General features: G+C 41.5%; 1 protein-coding gene across 2 annotated transcripts in view; it reads right to left on the reverse strand.

Annotated features, from left to right (window-relative positions):
* The window catches only part of MIGA2 (mitoguardin 2), a 54,811-nt gene that overhangs the window by 33,660 nt on the left and 516 nt on the right, over window positions 1–20,635 (reverse strand). For both annotated transcript variants that reach the window (XM_089669089.1, XM_089669090.1), the window contains exons 2-3: window positions 15,282–15,508; window positions 8,922–9,132 (exon numbers count right to left, since the gene is read on the reverse strand). In XM_089669089.1, coding sequence (XP_089525215.1) covers window positions 8,922–9,132; window positions 15,282–15,377 — 307 coding nt within the window. In that variant the 5' untranslated portion in view covers window positions 15,378–15,508. The remainder of the gene's footprint in view (window positions 1–8,921; window positions 9,133–15,281; window positions 15,509–20,635) is intronic.

Consider the following 20,635-nt stretch of genomic DNA (forward strand, 5'->3'; position numbering starts at 1 on the left):
CAGCGCTGCACTATATATTATTATTCTTGTTTAAAGGTCCAGTGATTCCTTAGAGTGTTTCAGCAGCTGAATTTTGAGCGCTCGCTTTACCTTTATGCCAAGGTCTATGGGAATGTTTGACCATTTTTCCAGAAGGACATTTGTTGGACGAAAAGGCCTGGCTCAAAGTCTCTGCTCTAATTCATCCCAAAGGTGTTCTATTGGGTTAAGGTCAGGACTCTGTGAAGGCCAGTCATGTTCCTCCACCCCAAACTCACTCATCCATATCTTTATGGACCTTGCTTTGTGCACTGGTGCGAAGTCATGTTGGAACAGGAAGGGGCCATCCCCAAACTGTTCCCACAAAGTTGAGAGTATGATATAGTCCAAAATGTCACCTTAAGAGTTCCCTTCACTAGAATTAAGGGGCCAAGCCCAACCCCTGAAAAACAACTCCACACCATAATCCCCCCTCCACCAAACTTTACACAATGCAGTCAGACAAGTACCACTCTCCTGGCAACCGCCAAACCAAGACACGTTCATCGGATTGCCAGACAGAGAAGAGGAATTTGCCACTCCAGAGAACACGTCTCCACTGATCTAGAGTCCAGTGGCGGCATGCTTTATACCATTGCACTTGATGATGTAAGGCTTGGATGCAGCTGCTCGGCCATGGAAACCCATTCCATGAAACGCTGTATGCAACGTTGTTGTGCTAAACTGAAGACCACACGAAGTTTGGAGGTCTTCAGCTAGTGACTCTGCAGACAGTTGGCGACTTCTACACTCTGCGCTTCAGCATGCGCTGACCCCGCTCTGTCATTTTACATGGCCTACCACTTGGTGGCTGAGTTTCTGTTGTTCCCAGTTGCTTCCACTTTGTTATAATACCACTAACAGCTGACCGTGGAATATTTAGCAGCAAGGAAATGTCACGGATGGACTTATTGCACAGGTGGCAACCTATCACGGTACCACGCTTGAATTCACTGAGCTCCTAAGAGCGACCCATTCTTTCACCAATGTTTGTAGAAGCAGTCTGCATGCCTAGGTGATGATTTTATACACCTGTGGCCATGGAGGTGATTTGAACACCTGAATCCAATGATTTGGACGGGGAGATATATATATATATATACATATATATACACACACACACACACAGTAATACCTTGGTTTACGAATTACGGTTAATGTAATTTTCGGTTTATGAATGAAAATCCATTGAAAATAATGCCTCGTTTTACTAATTTCTTTGCAATACGAAGTGTAGGTCAGTGCTGACTTTTAAATGCAATGCCGGCTTTTTTTTTTTTTCACTATAGCTCACAGAATTAGCCGTCACTTTCCCCAGAGTTAACAGAAACTTTGTTTCTTTTAAGAAACTAAAAGGAAACATTGTTTCTCTTAACTGGGGGAAAAAAGTAAAAGAAAAAAACTCTCTCTCTCTTTCTTTTAGCTGGGGGTAAAGTGACAGCTGAATTTCTGAGCTATAGCAAAGGAAAAAAAAAAAAGCGGTAATTACATTTAAAAACCAGCACCATAATAAATAAAAAAATAACGGCGTGGGGTCCCTCAACACGGGGGCATGCTTTGAGGTGGGGGGGTTCCCCCCCAAAGCACCTTGTCCCCATATTGATGAGGACAAGGGCCTCTTCCGCACAACCCTGGCCAGTGCTTGTGGGGGTTTGCGGGCAGGGGGCTTATCGAAATCTGTCAGGGAGGTCAGAATAAGCTTGCATGTATAGCCCATGAACCAAAAATACTGTCCATAAAGTAAAAAAAAAAAAAAAAAGTTTTTTTTTTAATCTCACTACAATATGAACCAACTGTACGAACAGAATGTCCAACTGTGAAATATTGTTTCTGTCACATAAGGTTGTATCCTAAAAATCTATATATAATTTCAAAAAACATTACAAGTATTACTGCTGTAAAGTAAACATTATAGGCAGGCTCAATTTGCTAAAACTATAAGTACGTTATGTTTTGTAACATTTATATGTCTGCTTTCACACTGCTGTTCTGCGTTTTTCCTGCACTGCAAGAAGAGTGCGGCTTACCAACACATTTGGAGCAGGTTAGCTGTGCTTTCCCTCACAAGAGTTATATTATGTCCCACATGTTTGGTGCGCTTTCTGAAAGCTCACAAAAACTCCTGCATGCTGCATCTTTGGTGTACTTTCAGAAAGTGCACCAAACATGAGGGATACAATACAACTCTATGGGAAACTCCAAACATGCGGGTAAGCTGCGTTGCACCCTCAGTGCAGGAAAAAGCACCACAGCAGCGTGAAAGCAGGCTTATTCTCCATCGTGTAACTGTTGTGTTCACTTCATAGCAGTCGTCACTGTAATAAAAAAAAATAAAAATACAAACAATGTATTTGGACCATCCCTAACAGGTTAATTTGATTTGGCATCCCTGCTGTGTGCTCACCACCAGTCCGCAATAAAACCACAAAATAGGATTACATAGCTTTATGCACCCTGTATATTACCTCGTTTCAAAGATGGTAAATATAGGCAAGCTTGATGACATTCCTTACCATTGGACATTCAATAATGCTTACCGATTTCTTTCTAATGTCTCTTGACCTGTTATACCCAACCTTCGGTTGACTATGTCAAAAACAGCCAGCATTTACTGATAAGCTGTACTTTGTACTTCGTGTATACATGCTGCCATTTTTTCTTTCGATTTATTTTTGTAAGATTTCTTTCATTATTTACTATATTGCATGTGTTATCTGCCACAATCAGTATTTTAAGTTATGTGATTTTGTTATGTTTTATGCTGCTTCCAACACTGTATATAAAGCCCCCATGGCAAATAAAGAAGTGGCAGGAACTAGTCCATGAGCAGCTATCCAGAAGTTCTCAACGCTCTGCTCTTACAAATTAGAGAGCTGAGCTATAGGCACAGATAACTACTGGTTTGAACAAAGTACATTCTTGGTTTTCATCCTTAAAACAAGTAGGAAAGTTACAGTATCCTACAACATTCCTAAATGCCTTGTCATGTCCCTTTATACGAGATGGGCTAATGACTGGTCTACTTATGTGAAAAGGGAAAAATATATATCTATTTTTAAAATAACAAACATGGTATACTTACCTGCTGTGTGCAATGGTTTTACATTGAGCAGTCCCAGTCTTCATTTTCTGGGGTCCCTCACCAAGGCGCTTGCTGTGGGGCACTTGTGCGAGCTTGATCCCAAACCAGGCTCTGTGTGTCCATCAACACACAGAGTGGCTTGGCCCTGCCCCCCCCCTCTCTTCATAGGCGGTGAATCACAGCAGCAGAAGCCAACGGCTCCAGATGATGCCTTCATGTCCAGTAAGGAGGGGGAGAGAGGAAAGAGCCACTGCTCTCGGGTGCAGCACTGAATTGAAATCAGGCTCAGGTAAGTATAAAGAGGGACAGGGGGGGGGGGGGTTGTTCTGCATGTAGCTTTCCCCACAGCGGCTCCCCAAATACATACCTGAGCCCAATATGGATCCAGTGATGTGCACGAGAGCAGAGACTCTCTCAATCCTCTTTGGCTCCTGCTGCTGTCAATCAGAGCCAATGAGGGGTGGGGGGATGACATAGATCAGGGCTTGGGGGCAAGCATGCACCAGTGCCCCCAGAGCAAGCAGCTTGCTATGGGGGCACTAGGCAGGGGGTGGGGCCAGGGGTGTCGACGGGTAAACCAAAGAAGAGGATTGAGACTAGTCTGCAAAAACATTGCAGAGAGCAAGTAAGTATGACACATTTGTTATTTTAATAGATAAAGAAACAAAGCCTTACAATCACTTTAATGCATAGAATGCGTTAAGATAAACTTTCTGCCTTTAGAACCATTTTAGGGCAGGTCCTGTAAGAGGTCTAGGATAGTAACTGCTGTCAGTATCAATGATGGTTTTGTCTTGTGTTCTAGATTTCAGTTTTCCCAGTGGTTTGTCATTTATGATCCTGGCCAAGCTCCAGCACAAGAGTGAGTGCTACTTTGGACAGAGCTCAAGATCAGATGACTAGAAAGTCTCCAGAGGTGGAACGTGGAGTTGGAAGGAGACCACTTGCACACAGACAATCTAATCAATATCTTTGCTGCTAGATGAGGTTTTCACATTCATGCTTTTCTGAAAGTTTCAGCTTCTACAAAAAGCATGTAGACTATAGTGATGCAGTGCTGGTTTCTGGATTGCAAAAGTGGCCCTGTGTTCAAACAGGTTTGCAAAAAGCTTTGTGATTACTCACTGTTGGTATTGGCAATAAAACAGAAGTGGTGCAGGACTTTTTCCTGAAGAAAATGCTGCTCTTTGCTCAATCCAGTCTTATAGTCATGTGGCCAGCAAAAGAGTCTGAGGCACCATTTTTCTTTTCAGGACTTCTACTGATCGTTATTTATCCATCACCAGCTGTTAAAGGATATCTAAACCTGAGAACACATGTTACATATTACAGCTCATCAGTCCTTAGATTTGGTGGCTGCATTAGTTTTCCTTTCTCTGGGTAAAAAACATTTTATGCAAGTACAGAAAATACCTGTCAATTTTACCAGCTTTAGTGTCCTTGTAACTTCCTCTGGATTCAAATGATATCTCAAACAATGCCATTAGCTTTCCAAGCTATCATTGGTGAACTACAAAAAAATCCCCCAATTTAATGGAGGTAAGGAGAGGAGGAGTTTGTAGTCCAAATCAAGAGAGCTAAGCTAGATTGACAACACTGCTTCTCTATAGTATGATGACTGAACTTTATCACCCTGGGACAGAATGTGTGTTACTGGCAGGATCACTAGGTGAAAATACCAGAAGAAAAGGCTGAAAAAATAAAAACTAATGATGCCAATACATCTGAAGACTGGTAAGCTGCAATTTATTACCAATTTTGTTCTTCGGTTTAGATACAATTTAACATTTGAGCACAGTATATGAGTACTGCATATACTGTACATTCGCTGACCACTTGATTAGGTACACCGTGCTAGTGCCAAAAAAATATCCCCCACACCATTACACCACCAGCCTCAACCGTTGATACAAGGCAGGATGGATCCATGCTTTCATGTTGTTTATGCCAAATTCTGACCCTACCATCTGAATGTCACAGCAACCAGTCTGCACATTCTCCTCTGATATCGACAAAGCATTTTCATCCACACAACTGCTGCTCACTGGATATTTTCTGTTTTTTTGAGCCATTCTCTGTAAACCCTAGAGATGGTTGTGCGTAAAAATCCCAGTAGATCAGCAGTTTTTGAAATACTCAGACTAGCCAGTCTGGCACCATCAACCATGCCATGTTCAAAGTCACTTAAATCCCCTTTCCTCTCCAGTCTGATGCTCAGTTTGAACTTCAGCAATTTGTCTTCACCACGTCTACATGCCAAAATGCATTGAGTTGCTGCCATGTGATTGGCTTATTAACAATTTGTGTTACCAAGCAATTGAACAGGTGTACCTAATAAAGTGGCCGGTGAGTGTATATTATGTGCAATAGTGTGGACACAATGGGGGATATTTGCTAAAACTGGATTCGGAATCTGGTGCAGCTGAGCATGGTAGCCAATCAGCTTCTAACTTCAGCTTGTCCAATTAGACCTTGACAATAAAAGCCCATTGGTATCTGTGCAGAGCTGCACCAGATTTTGCACACTCCAGTTTTAGTAGATTTCCCCTACTGTGTTATCTAGGCATTATTGTGCAAACATTACTTTAAAAAAAGGGACAGACTTTCAGCATTTACCACTGTGCGCCTGCTGGAAAGATTTCTACCTCCTGTTTCAGTGACTGGAGCCACCTAGGCTATGAAATATGGGGACGCTAATTTAGGCCATGGTTGCTTTTTTTTTCCTAATTATGAATAGCATAGTGAACATTTTCTTCCTGCAGCCCCTGAACGCCGGCAGGAGGGAGGAGGAGAAGCTGGCTTTTTCAGTGGTTGCAGGAGGAAAATGGAGAAGATCGGATAATGTATATGCCCCTCCTGTCCAAGTGTAAAACAGAATGTGACAGGGAGCTCCCTTGAGCATGCTATGGGATCTCCATTGGGACCCCTGATGCTACATCAGTGGTTGGGGGGAATGACACATGCCTCAACTATGGGATTTTACTGCCCACTAAACCACAAATGTGAACTAGCCCTGTCCTGAGGACCCTATAAGGCTGCCTTGGCACTGATGCGCTGTGGTTTACCCGCACCATGAGTGCAGTGCAGTGCACCTGCGGCTTTCCTGTGGGTTAGCTGTGCTTTTCCACAGACTTCTATTATATCTTGTGGGTGTGGTGCAGCAAAACTCCTGCACTCAGGATAGAACAATAAGTGTGCTTCCCTGGTTAGAGGTCGAGCGCCACAGAGGGCTCTGAAGGCCACAGTAGAGGGCATCGAGAGCCACATGTGGCCCGCAGGCCACAGGTTGAGCACCCCTGATTTAGACAGTCAAGAAAAACAGTTTTTAGCAGAATGGTTAAGGGTTAAAACCTCTGTCAGTTCTTACAACATTTGCGTCCTTTTTGGGAAGATTTTAATACCTGTCACTACTACTGATGCAACTCGAGACAAGAAGGAGCAATAGCTATTTCCTCCATAAACTTGTCTCTTTCTCTGTACTCCAGCTTTCACCAGGTGCACGCCCAGAAGCCCACCCCTGCTAAACTGCCTGTCAAATAGAAATGAACGGGTCACTCATGGATGTAGGACACGAAGCGTTAAAGTACAACTAAGGGCTCCATTCCTGCCAGCCATATTATACATGCATCAGCACAGCATTCTGTAGTCGAACTAAAAAACATCAGTCACATTTTGCTAAATCCAATTTCTTTTTCAATCTATCATGCTTATAATTCCCATCAGCACTGCTTCTAAGTTTAGAGCATGTGAAGGGCAGGGTTGTCTGGGGCTTCCCTTTTGTACACACAAAGGCTACTGATCAGATCAAAAAAAAAAAAAAAAATTACAGCTCCCAGAAATCATTGCCATTTTTCCCTGCAGCGGGGCACCTTTGGGGAAGTGGCCGATGCAGCCCTGTAGGCATAATATGTGGACATGTATATGGAGGAACTTGCTAGATATGATTAGGAGTGACTGGGAGGTATTGGTGACAAGATGATTGATGTGTATAGGTCACTAGTGGAATGTATCACGTGGACAGATGACACCGCCAAGTCATGCTCTAGTCCGAGCTTACACAACAAGTGCAAATAATGGCAAGAGGGATACAGCACAGGGGGTGAAAAAAAAAAAAAAAAAAAAAAAAAAAAAAAAGGAGAGCCTTTGCCCATATCTTCACACAGGTAAAATATGTGACTAAACATTTTTAAAATGAAATACAAAAATATTATGTATCTGATAGGGCTGCTGCATTCTTTCCTTTTAGCCTATAGTTATACTTATAATTCACCCAAGGCGACTTATCTAATGGAAAAGAGTTGGACTCATGACATTCCAGCTTCCAGAGATCTTATAAGGGCTACTGTAAAAGTTTTGACTCGATCGTCAAATCTATTTCAGAGCTCATCACCACTATGCTTTAGATTGCAAATGCAAGACACGTTTCACATTTGGTACAAATGTCCTCGGTTACGGGGATTTTGGAATAAAGTTTTTGCCCTCCTGAGGCAGGTGATTGGAGTCTCTACGTTGCAATCCCCAGATACAGCTCTTTTAAATGAGCCACTTAAAAACGTGTCTCGAACTACCCAGAGATTGTCATTTTTCATCCGTTAGCTGTCAAACTCACCAACGCTTGGTGCTGGAAGAAGGCCTAAGTCCCCGTATCCCAGGTACGGAAGGAAGGCTCATGAATTATGACCCACAAAAAAGTTGCTAGCATATTCCAGGATTCACAAAAAATATCTGAAAAGGTCTGGAGTCCATGTACATCGACCTACAGTATAATTCTTATTAAGCCGGATATCGTATGTACTCTCCAGCGCCTCAGGATATGCACAGCCAAAAGGGAAGCCAAGGGTACCAGGACAGCGACAACCAAAAGGAAATGTTCCAGGGGTGCAGCCCTCCTCAGATGGGGAAATCAGCCACTGGATAGAGAGAAAACAGGTGGCGCACACACCTAGTGCATTATCCAAGGTTTATTGTAGGAATGAGATAATAAAAACATACTCACAGACGAAGCATGTATCTAAAAAGCATAGAAAAATGACAATGGCCACAACGGCGGGCAAGGTGTTCTCACTGTCAGTGCGGTCAAATGGCTGACGCGTTTTGGGGACGAATCCCTTTCCTCAGAGCCGATGACCAACCTCTGATGCTGATGTATGGACAGAAAGAGCCTCGCTGTTGATGCAGAGGCTCTCTAATTCTTATTAAGCCATGGGCTTCTATGCAAGTATCCCGCATTGTCCTTGGGATTTTTCTTCTCTCTACTCTTCCTTATTCCTGTATTCTTGCTCCCCTTTCAGCCTCTTTTCACATCTCTTCCTAACGTTTTGAGATCTGGCAATTGTCTTTTCACGTGGACATGTGATTTCAGGAGACATTCCTTGTGCACTGTGTGTAAAATATGGATACTACCTCGAGATTTTGTTTTCGGAACCTCTTCAGCTTCCTCTGTCAACATGTTTCCAGATCATTATTGCGCTGTTAAAGGCTGGATCTGTACAACAATCTTCTCAATAAAACTGTGATAGTTTCCATTCCTTCCTATTTCATCCAAAACTAAATAATAAAAAAAATATGGACTTTTCCCTTTAAAGGGCCAGCCCTTCGGATATAGTATTCATTTATTGAAATAAATCTATGACTTGGGGAATGTACAATGATCTAGGATTATTAATACCCAACAAAACTGAATTCATTAAACCACATCAGAGCAAGCAAAATGACAACACAAATTAGCTGACCCCTTATCTTAGATATATCACAGAGCGCAGTATCCCAGACAAAAATAAGTGATATATTCTGCAATAAAAGATGCTGGCTAAAGACTTGCCTTTCTTTACAGAAGAGGAGCGTCTGACAGGCAATACAGCTGTAGGTACCCCGCCTGGTTTCAGGCCTCCACTCTCCGCTGTTATTTGCTTCTTCTTATGTTTCCGCCTTTTCAGCTGGTGGGCTGCCAGAGCCAGAGCCACTGTGCCGAGAGCAGTTGCAAACAGGACTTTCCGGAGACCTGGGGAAAGCTTTAACTGCGAGAATGTGGTCTGTAAAGGCAAAATGTACCCAATATAAGCAATTACTGCAGTGTACACTCATGTCTATGCTCTTGAACATTGTTAATGGCAATTGTGTTGCGCAGATGTGCGCAAGGTGAACAATGTCTTGGGATGAATTGTAGAGATCCTGCAGAATACTGGAATATCACTGTAACGGCAAAATAAAAATGTGCCTTTCTGCACATACAATTGGTGAAATGTTCTAACATTTCAGGAGGAAGATTTGTTAAACGTATGAATGTAAATGTAACCACATACTTCTGAACAGAGCTTTAACGCGTATGTCCAAGCCTCCCTTTCCCCCTTTAGTGCATGTCCCAGCAGTATATTTTCTTTCACTCTGTTGGTAGCAAGAATCAGATCTTATTACTCCATGTGACATCATTAACGGGCCTTTTTTTGCTGGAGGGGCTATTGGGAGGTCAGGTTCTATTGACACGGACATGCCCTCAGTACTCCATCTCTCAAGGGCCTATCTCTATACAATGTGTGTGTTGTAAGTCAGGCCAGCAGCATTGTTTTGCTTGAAAAGAAATCATTGTATGCAAGTAGAGTGGGATAAAGAGGGTTGGGGGGCTAGGAGTTCTGTAGTCCAACAGGTAAGGTTGACAACACTGGCTGGGGTTTAAATGCAGCACAGGCACCGTGTTGTCAGCCCAAACAGAAAGTTAGGAGCACACTGGATTTCTGCCAGATCAATAATTTTTGTGGTGCTTACTGTGTGTGTTTAGAGGGATAAAACAAGAGGAAAGGTACATATACAATGGGGCAAAAAAGTATTTAGTCAGCCACCAATTGTGCAAGTTCTCCCACTTAAAAACATGAGAGAGGCCTGTAAATGGCGTCATAGGTAGACCTCAACTATGAGAGACAAAATGAGAAAAAAAAATCCAGACAATCACATTGGCTGATTTGGAAAGAATTTATTTGCAAATTACGGTGGAAATAAGTATTTGGTCACCTACAAACAAGATTTCTGGCTCTCACAGACCTGTACCTTCTTCTTTAAGAGGCTCCTCTGTCCTGCACTCATTACCTGTATCAATGGCACCTGTTAGAACTTGTTATCAGTATAAAAGACACCTGTCCACAACCTCAAACAGTCACACTCCAAACTCCACTAATGTGAAGACCAAAGAGCTGTGGAAGGACACCAGAAACAAAATTGTAGACCTGCACTAGGCTGGGAAGACTGAATCTGCAATAGGAAAGCAGCTTGGTGTGAACAAATCAACTGTGGGAGCAATAATTAGAAAATGGAAGACATACAAGACCACTGATAATCTCCCTCGATGTGGGGCTTCACGCAAGAAGTACTGCTCATGTTTTTTTTACTCATTAATAGGAAACATTTTATTTATTTCATTTTTAAACTGTTCTATATAGGTTATTATATATAGTTTTAAGAAATGACAAAGAATATCAAGAACAGTGTGGATGATCTACAAAAGGTAACAGCAGAGCTCCTTGTTTAGGCCACAATTTGATTAAAACTTCAGCCAAAGTGCCAGTTCACACATGTGCTGTGTATTGAAGCTCAGGTTTTACAGCTAATCAGATTCAGGACAGGTCAGGATTTTATCCTGTTCACAGCTGATGACGTGCTGTTTGGAAACAGTTCCTATAGAAGTAAATAGCTTGTAATTTGCTCCTGAACCAGAACGCACTGCTCAGAAATCAGACACAAATCTTTTTCAAATCGTACTGAAACCGCACTGCCAGTACACAGGACATATGTGAACAGGCACCAAAGGAAGCAATTTTATTTCACATGTCATGCAGATTTGTTGCGGTTCAAACCGCATCCAATCCGCATATATGTGAACCTGCACTGTGAGATCTTTGAGGAGGCACTGATATGAACCATTGAACTGTGAAAGCTGCTTAATCAAAGAAGCAAACTATGTAATTTTTTCCTCACAACAAAAAAGCTAGGGCTAAAATCAGGCTGGTTTAGACTATTAACCTCCCTAGCGGTCTGATTATGTCCATATTTCTGTGCTCAAAGCGGTACATTTTTTTTGCATGGAAATATTTTTTTTTTTATTATAGGCCTGTAATTTTTAGGAATAACCCACTAAAATCTGTCCGAACAAGAGTCTAGTAAACATCCCGGGTATGTTAAAATTTGAACACGAAATCATAAATTATAATTTAATAAATCATAAAAAATATAATAATACATTTTAATTCAGTAATATAATTAAACCAAAAACACTGAAATTTGAAATATAACGCCAAGTTCACACATCTCTGAGCAAAGTCACAAAATCGTTTTCAGTGTCTGATGACGAATTTCCACACAAATCACTCAATTCTGCAAGTGGTTCTAGTTTACTATCGCTGTTCTCTAGCTGGCCTAAAATCGCTTTTGACCTAAAGGGACGCTTTTTGGACGCCATGGACGTTTCTCAGTTTCCAGGCAGAAAGAACAGTAAAAATGCAGGCAGGGCACAGGACAAAGCACTCGGGACAAAATGTATGTAAAATGCTTTGATACAGTAATGTTTATTATGTTATTTTAGTGTATTTAGTGAATGTCACTTTTTGTAATTTTCAAATTTCCCGCCATTCTGTCTCCGTATGTCTCGACACCCGCAGGGGACGGAACCCAGAAGACAGATGCCGGCATCCGCCGGAGGACAGTACATGGGACACTGAAGGAGGGCCATCGCGGGAGCGCAGAACAAGGTCAGTGATCGAGGGATCCCGGAGCAGCGCCGCATGGTAAGCCCGAGTGTAGCTTGGCGTTACCGCTTGTGGTACTGAAACTTTACCCCGAGCTACGCTCGGGAATACCGCCAGGGGGGTTAAAGTACATTGCTGTAAGTGTATTAACACATTATTTTGCACATTTGTATTGTGGTTAAGCAGCACATTCATTTTAAGGGGGCTACCAACACATGTTAACTGACTGGAAGATGCACATGACCATGCAGTGCACTGGCATTATGGTGCCCTGTGGTGTGGATGAGTTGCCCATTACAGTTACCGCCTTGGGTGCCATTTAAAGTGAATGGCACAGCAATGCACAGCCTCAAAGCCATACAAGAAAGATCAAGTCGCCTTGATATAGATATTAATAAATTTCACCTTGAGCTATCAAGGTCAAGAAACAAAGGCTATTAACATATAAGGCAAAAAGGGACAAGCAGCAGAGAGCTCTACCTACTGGCTGAAGAAAATACTTACTGAATAAGCAGCTTATTTCTCTTTTAGGCCTTGTCTACAGTCCCAGTTTAAGCTGGTGTCATGATCCCTGGCCCAAGTTACTCCTTTCTCTTGCAACATCCTAGGGAGCCACCCCTGTATGTAAGGGCTAGAGCTGTGTACACCTACACTCTGTGAGTCAATAGAAACACATAGCCTAGGATGGCAAGGTACTGCCCTGCTCCATCCTCCCCATGCTAACAGACTGACTGCAGATTACACTGTCCACTGTGAGCCCGGGTTCACGCTGATGTGGTGCGGAATTTGCAGCATTTTCCGTGCTAATTCTACACCGCATCAGAATCGCACCCCGTTCATGTGAACCGCTGCTGGTGTGTATGTTAACAACACCCCGAAATCGGTCCGCAAAATGCAGAATTGGATCACATAGGTGTGAATACTCATGCAATCCGATTCTAGTGCGGACCAAAAAAAGGGTCCTGCACCTTTTTGGTGAGGTACGATTAGAGCCATACAAAATGTACAGCTCCATTCGCACCACACACAAATTGCATGTGATTTGCACAGGAATCTGGTGCGGTTCCTGTGCAAATCACATGTGATATACCGCAACGCATATATATGAAACTGGGCTTAAAGTGTTACTAAACCCAGGACCCTGCATCCATTATATCTTTTCTCCCACAGTACACAACTTGGAAGTGCAATTATTTTAGTAAATATAAACTGCTAAATACCTTTTCAGCAGCTAGAGCAGTCTTGTGACTTCTATCAGTGTCCAGCAGAGCACTGGTTAATCTTGGAGGAGTTTTCTTTCTGCTCTAGGAGGATGCAAAACCCCTGGCCTCCGTCTAGTCAGTGCTAATTGGCCCTGTGCTGATCACATGCACTCAAAAAAAAAAAAAAACAAAAAAAAAAAAAAAACAACCCTCTCTAGCGATATACACTAAAGTAAGCTTGTGCAGAGCGTCTCCACACAAATATGTCTTAGGACATAAGAGGGGGACACTGGAAGAAGGGGAGGATTAGAGAAGTCAGGATCAAACAGCGTTTTTACACAATGCAGAGGATTAACCCCTTAGGTTCCACAGTGAGTATAAGTAGCATATAAAGACTGATTTTACTGTTGTGGGTTTAGTAACACTAACTCTTTCCTATAAAGAGCAGAAGCAGCTCAGGGAAGCAGCACTGAGAGAGCAGGAGCCAGAACCATTGAAACTGCAAAGGCTGGAGTAAGAATTTTAGGAAATAGTTTACTGGAGAATGTTTATTTTATTGTGGTCAATGGTTTAAACAAAAAAAAAAAAAAAAAAAAAAAAAGTGTTTTTAATACTACTATAAAAGACAAATATGTACAAAAGCACTAATCATTCTCTTAACAGCAAGCTTTAAGCATGGGTACTTACATAGATATGATAAAAGTAGGCCATACTCATGTCTTGATATTTCAAATGTTGGGAGTCAGTTATTGAATAGCTGGTGTTGTGATAGGATTCCATGCACCATCCATCTATCTGTGAATTTTTTTTATTTAAAGTTGTCCTCCTATGCTAGATTATTCTAGAAGTTGTAATGATATGATGAAACCCAGTGTTGTGAAAGAAATGTCTTTGTAAGCGTACACCTTGCAGATCATATGGATGGTAAGCCTTTGCTAATTAACATATTTATAACTGCTAGCGTAGACATATGCTAAAGTATATTTATGTGTGGCAACTTGTTGGATCAGATGCATCAAAGGGTTAGAGGCAATAGAACTGTTCAGCTAACTGGACAATGCAGTCTTTTGAAAAAGACATCTTTTTTTAAAAAACAAATCTAGCAAATTTCTTAAAGTGAACCATGCACTAAAGCAGGGGTGTCAAACTGGTGGCCCTCCAGCTGTTGCGAAACTACAAGTCCCATCATGCCCCTACTTTGGGAGTCATGCTTGTAACTGTCAATCTTGCAATGCCTCATGGGACTTGTAGTTTGGAAACAGGTGGAGGGCAGTTTGACACCTGTGCACTAAAATATAAGACTCCCAAAATATTCACCATACACTGGAAAAAAAAAACAAAAACAAAAAACAAAAATAGCAAAACAAACACCTTTGCATTCTAGGACTACAAAATCTAAAAGGAAAAGTGCACAAAGTGTGCACTTACCCATTTTTAACCCCCCCTCCAAGATGCACACTTCCCCCCCCCCCATTCTATAGGGTTGTTTGATGCTTATATAGGACTCTACAGGAAGGTTCTGGGCAGGAAAGCTAAGGCACTGAAGCAGTGCAAGAACAGTGCAAACATACAGTATATTGAAAGCCAAGAGACAGGGGCAAGAGAGTATGCATCTGGGAAAGCAGAGGGTGTAGTAGCGTAGCTTAGGAGACATGAAAGTTCACCTTAAAAAAAACAAACACACACTAAATGCAAATGTTTTTGCAGGTAAAAAAAAATAATAAGGGCATTTATTACTATTTTTTTTTTTTATTAGAAGCCTGCAAAGGAATCCACCCATGTTCAGCATATTGTGGGTGCAATCTCAGGCTCCAACAGACTGTCAGTGTACCTGTATGCCTCTACCTCTTATAGGCAGGCAGTTACTAAATGACAGGAAGGATCGATGAACTACCAGAGTGCTCATCAGCGCTCTGGTAGTTCAATGAGAACTACAAGCATACATCCACAATGGCAGATGGTAGTTGTAGTTCTCCCATTCACAGAACTTATCCAAAAAATGTACAGATGAAAAACAGACAAATTGAACGTCTATGTGGAAGGACGCTTAGTCTGCTCTTGTACAGTGTGCCATATAAAGAATACATGTGGTCTTGTATAGCTAATGATTTGTTCACTGTATCGTACCTACAGACATAAGGCATTGTGAACTTTACTGGGTAGGGAGGAATTCTGAGGTTATACAAATGTTACTTTATCTCCAAACAAGACAAACAGTAAAACTCAATAAAAAACACAGACTTTTACCTGTCCAAAGGTTGTGTACAGGAACACAGGGATCTCCGCCACGGTCATAGCCAAGGCTTGGATAATGGACATGCCCTCAGCTCTCTGGAATGCCATATTGGTCAGTTAGGCAGTATGTGGATACAAGGATAATATTTAATCGAGTTCAGACATTAATTCGCCTATTTCTTGGTCACACAATTGGCACGGATTAGGTGCATTTAACGATCCCATTTTCCAAACAAATCCTAAAAAGGAAAAAATAAATTTATTAAATGTAAATCACAAGATTGCAAGCTCCTTGAGGGCAGGGACTGATGTGAATGTACAGTATGCAAAGTGCTGCATAAATTGGCACTGCTATATAAATGGGTGTAATGAACCATTTCAGCTCCGAAAGATTTTTACCTCCCTCATGACCAGGCCATTTTTTGCTATTCTGCACTGCTTTAACTGGCAATTGCACGGTCATGCAACGCTGTATACAAACAAAATGTGTATCTTTTTTCACACAAATAGAGCTTTCTTTTGATGGTATTTGATCACCACTGGGCTTTTTATTTTTTATTATATAAATGAAAAAAAGACTGAAAATTTTGAAAAAAATAAAAATATATTTTCTGTTATAAAACATCCGGGGGAAAAAAAAAAAAAAAAAAAAAAAAATCGAATTTCGTCATCAGTTTAGGCCAAAATGTATTCCAGTACATGTCTGGTTAAAAAAAAACCCTCATAAGTGTATATTTAATCTGTAGGAAAGTTAGAGTTCACAAACTAATTTATATACATTTGAAAATTGATCCTGATGTACTGAAGGCCAATCTAATTTCTTGAGACCAAGACAGTACAAATATCCCCCAAATTACCCCTTTTTGGAAATTAAACACTTTGAGGTATTTAGTAAGAGACATGGCAAGTTTTTGGAAGTTGTAATTATTTGTCACATTTTTTGAAAAAATACTTTTTTTTTTTTTTCCCCACATACTGTCACCAGCGCAGTACAGCATCACGATATGCCTGGTGTGGTGGTGATTAAGGACACTGGTTGGTGATAGCATGTTAAAAAAAAAAAAAAAAATCAAGATTCAAGATTTTTTTTTTTTTTTTTTAAAAAGTACTTTTATCAGAGTAATTCAATGTTACCACAGTAACATTGTACCACTCTGGGGGGTGATCAGGGTTTGTACTAGCAATGCTCTGAACTGTCATGAATGGGTTAAGTTCATGAAAGCTGTGAATACCAGTTATATGTGCTTGGCTACAGCTAATCACATGGTACAGGGTGCTGTGATTGGCCCAGGTACCATGTGATAGCTGTTGGCCAATCACAGCTCATTAGCAAACAAAGCAAAGCTATTATGAATCATATTGATACATAACAGCTTTGTTGGCATTGTTATGTGATCGCACAGCAATCACATGATTACTGTGATCTGCATTCTGCGCAGTGCTCCCGTGTCTGTACAGGCAAAATGGCATACGGGTACATCACTTTGTCTGTGCATGCCGGCCGCCCGCCCGCAGTAAAAGTACTTTGGGCGGTCGACAAGTGGTTATTAAATTTAGATTGCTAAAGCATTATGTATCAGTAACTGCCAGAAAAAAATACTTGTTTTTCCTTTTAACTTAGGTACAACCCGCCTGTCGGATTTTACATGCGATTACTGCTAGCGGTTATTATAGCAGCTAGCAGTAATCACTGTGTTCTCCTGGTGGGGATGACTCTCTGCTCCAGAAGAACACAATGGATGTACGGGAGGGATTCCCCCATCAACACTGTGTTGATGGGGGAATCGAGTGATTTTCTTTCTGCAACCTGCAGTTGCAGGAAAGGAAGATCGTTCCATCTGTAGCCGGGCCAACAAGGGCATTCATGTAATTTAAATACATATGTTGTCACTTTAAGAATATCATGAAAAATGAAATCAGTGTAAAAAATATGCATGCTATCACTTTAGGACATCATAACAGACAATTATATCACGAAAACACAAAATCAGTGTAAATAATGTGCAACTCCACTTGCTATGGCTCTGCACAAGGCAACTCATAAATATCACACATGGTACAAGGTTTAACCACTAGCCTACAGGGCACTTATACCCCCTTCCTGCCCAGGCCAATTTCCACTTTCAGCGCTGTTGCACTTTGAATGACAATTGCACGGTCATGCAACACTGTACCCATATGAAATTTTATCATTTTTTGTGACAGAGCTTTATTTTGGTGGTTTTTAATCACCTCTGGGTTTTTTATATTTTCTTAAACAAACCAAAAACCACTTAGTTTTTGTTATAAAATTTTGTAAATAAGTGATTTTTCTCCTTCACTGATGTGCACTGAGGCTGCAGTGATGGGCACTGATAGGCTGCACTGATGAGGAGGTACTGGTAGGTAGCACTGACGCACACTGATAGGCTGCACTGACTGGCACTGAAAGGCAGCTCAGATGGGCACTGATATGTGGCATAGATATGGCACTGAAATGTGGCACTGGCAGGTGGCATGGATGAGCACTGAGAGCTGGCACTGATGGACAATGACAGGTGGCGCTGCTGGGGCTACACAGATCATCAGGGCACACTGATCATCAGTGCTCTGATGATCAGTGTACATGTCCCCTCTGAGGAATGCCGATTTACCAGCTCTCCTCTCCTCACGAGCTGTCAGCGTGACAGCTTGTGGGGAGAGAAATCCAGATAACCGGCATTTCCCTGTTTACATGTGATCAGCTGTGATTGGACACAACTGATCACATGACCAAGCCGACATCTTCGACTCTTTCCGTGGATCGGTGATCCGCTGTGTCCTAGGGACACAGCGCACCGCCGATCGTCACACGCTCCGGGAGCCGAACGAACAAGAGAACCACCTTGCATCCGTCATATTACTATATGGCGGGCGGGAGGCGGTTAAAAAGGGGAAAAAAAACCTCATGCAGCCAGTTAAAATCCAGTAACATTTCCAACTGCGTTATCTTTGTCTCTGTATACTGCGAGTCTTTTCATCTCTTATGTGAATGCCATAGCTTAATAAACTTTACGTCATCAAACTTTCATCATCCTCTCTATTTGTCCTGTTTATCATCGAAAGTAAAAGAAAATCCCAAAGTTTAGCTTGTCCCCAGAACACAGGTAAAGGCGGAATCTTCCAGTGAGGACACTAGTTATGGCGACAACCAAGGATTTTCTTACTTTGAAGGGATTTTCTCTCACTTCCTGTTTGGCTATGGGTCAGGAGGCGAAGGGAGATCACCCCAATGGGACTTAGATGTCAGAAAATTGACAGGGGTTATAACCCTCTTGTGACAGACCCTATTAAAAAAAAAAACGTTTTGCCTTTAAATAGACTCTAAACACTACAGGATGCCACCAGCACATTTTGTAAACCCTAACTGAATGACAGTTACTAGTAACAATTGCGAGGGTCACAACACAGAAAAAAAATTGGGAAAACGTTGTCACCCTGTAATGGGAAGTGCCTGGACATAGAGCTTCATGGCAGGATCATCAGGTATTTAACTACTTGGCACCAAATCACATACATGTACGTGATTGGCTTCAAGTAGTTATATCGGGTTATGGCTGCCGCTGTATACCATAACCCCAATATTTTTTTTTTTCAGCCAGCAATGCTTTTTTGTATACAAGCATGCCTAGCGGCTGATTAGCCACTGGATTGCTTTTGCAGGTGCCGGGAGGGGATACTGCCTCCCACCAGCTTTTCTCCAGGCTCTCCTGTTCGATCGGGGAGAATGGTATCCAAACTAGTGGTGCCGCCGGGCTATCATAGAGCTGGCCAAAAACCCATAAGGTCTCTGGTCATCTCTATGGTCTAGGAGACTGGAAGTGACATCACTTCTGGCAGATATAAAAAGAAGGGCAATGTTTATAAGTGACAAAACACAAAAAAGTAGTGCTGCGCTCAATTGCAGACTAATATCAAATATAAACAAGTGAAATAAAATGCTTACAAATCAAACAGACGTGACATACGACTGGACCAACTGTAGCCAGGATACTAAATATATATATATGACTGTTAACAGTAAACATGCCCCCCTCACTCCCACTCAATATCGTGATCAGTGAGTGAAATCATTCAGGTGGGTATGTACAATTCATGGATAATGAGTGATGGTGTTCAAATTCATGCGTTGTGCATGATCACACAAAACAAAACTTCCAGTATTGGTGAGTGACACTCCTTCTATAGCTGAATTGCCTCCTCACCTCCACTCTGCGTAAGATCCTGAGTGATCTTGAAGGTGTGTTGGCCCAGTGGGCCGCAGAGTGGAGGTGAGGAGGCAATTCAGCTATAGAAGGAGTGTCACTCACCAATACTGGAAGTTTTGTTTTGTGTGATCATGCACAACGCATGAATTTGAACACCATCACTCATTATCCATGAATTGTACATACCCACCTGAATGATTTCACTCACTGATCACGATATTGAGTGGGAGTGAGGGGGGGCATGTTTACTGTCAACAGTCACACATATATATATATATTATTATTATCCTGGCTACAGTTGGTCCAGTCGTGTGTCGCGTCTGTTTGATTTGTAAGCATTTTATTTCACTTGTTTATATTTGATATTAGTCTGCAATTGAGCGCTGCACTACTTTTTTGTGTTTTGTATTTTTACTGTATGGTATCAGTTTGAGTGTTAGCTGCTTATAACGATAGGCACTCCAGTAAGCGCAGGAGGATCTTTTCATATTAATGTTTATAATATGATGTAGGGTTTTATAGACCCCAGATGTCTCCATAAAAAGAGGACTTATTATTATTATACAGGATTTATATAGCGCCAACAGTTTGTGCAGCGCTTTACAAAATGAAGGTAAACATTACAGTTACAATACAATTGGAATCAGAGGGCCCTGCTCGTTAGAGCTTACCTGTTGTGCTTCATCTCTATCATAAGGGATGTTTACATTTCTTGTGATAGGAATAAAAGTGAAAAAAAAAAACTAAACATATAATAATAATAGGGACAGTGTAAAAAAGTGATATAAAATATTTATCCTTTTTCAATTTTTTACACTGTCCCTATTAATATGAATAATACAAAAAGAATAAAAGGGACAGTGTAAGAATTATAAAATACATTTTTTTTAATGCACCCCCATCCCTCTGTACTCATGTGCAAAAGCAAACGTAGATCATGCATATGTAAACAGTGTTCGCGCCACACGTTATAGTGAAAGCAATCATTCTAGTGCTAGACCTCCTGTGTAACTCTTTAGAGCGTCACCTATGGACATTTTTTAAGTATCGTAGCTTGTCCCCATTCCATGAGCGCACGCAAAGCATCACGTTAGATATCTATTTACTCGGTGTAACATTGTCTTTTACCAAAAATTGGGT

The sequence above is a fragment of the Staurois parvus genome, unplaced genomic scaffold, assembly GCF_062004578.1.
Source record: "Staurois parvus isolate SC_StPar_1 unplaced genomic scaffold, SC_StPar_1.0 ptg000068l, whole genome shotgun sequence".
NCBI classification, from domain to species: domain Eukaryota; kingdom Metazoa; phylum Chordata; class Amphibia; order Anura; family Ranidae; genus Staurois; species Staurois parvus.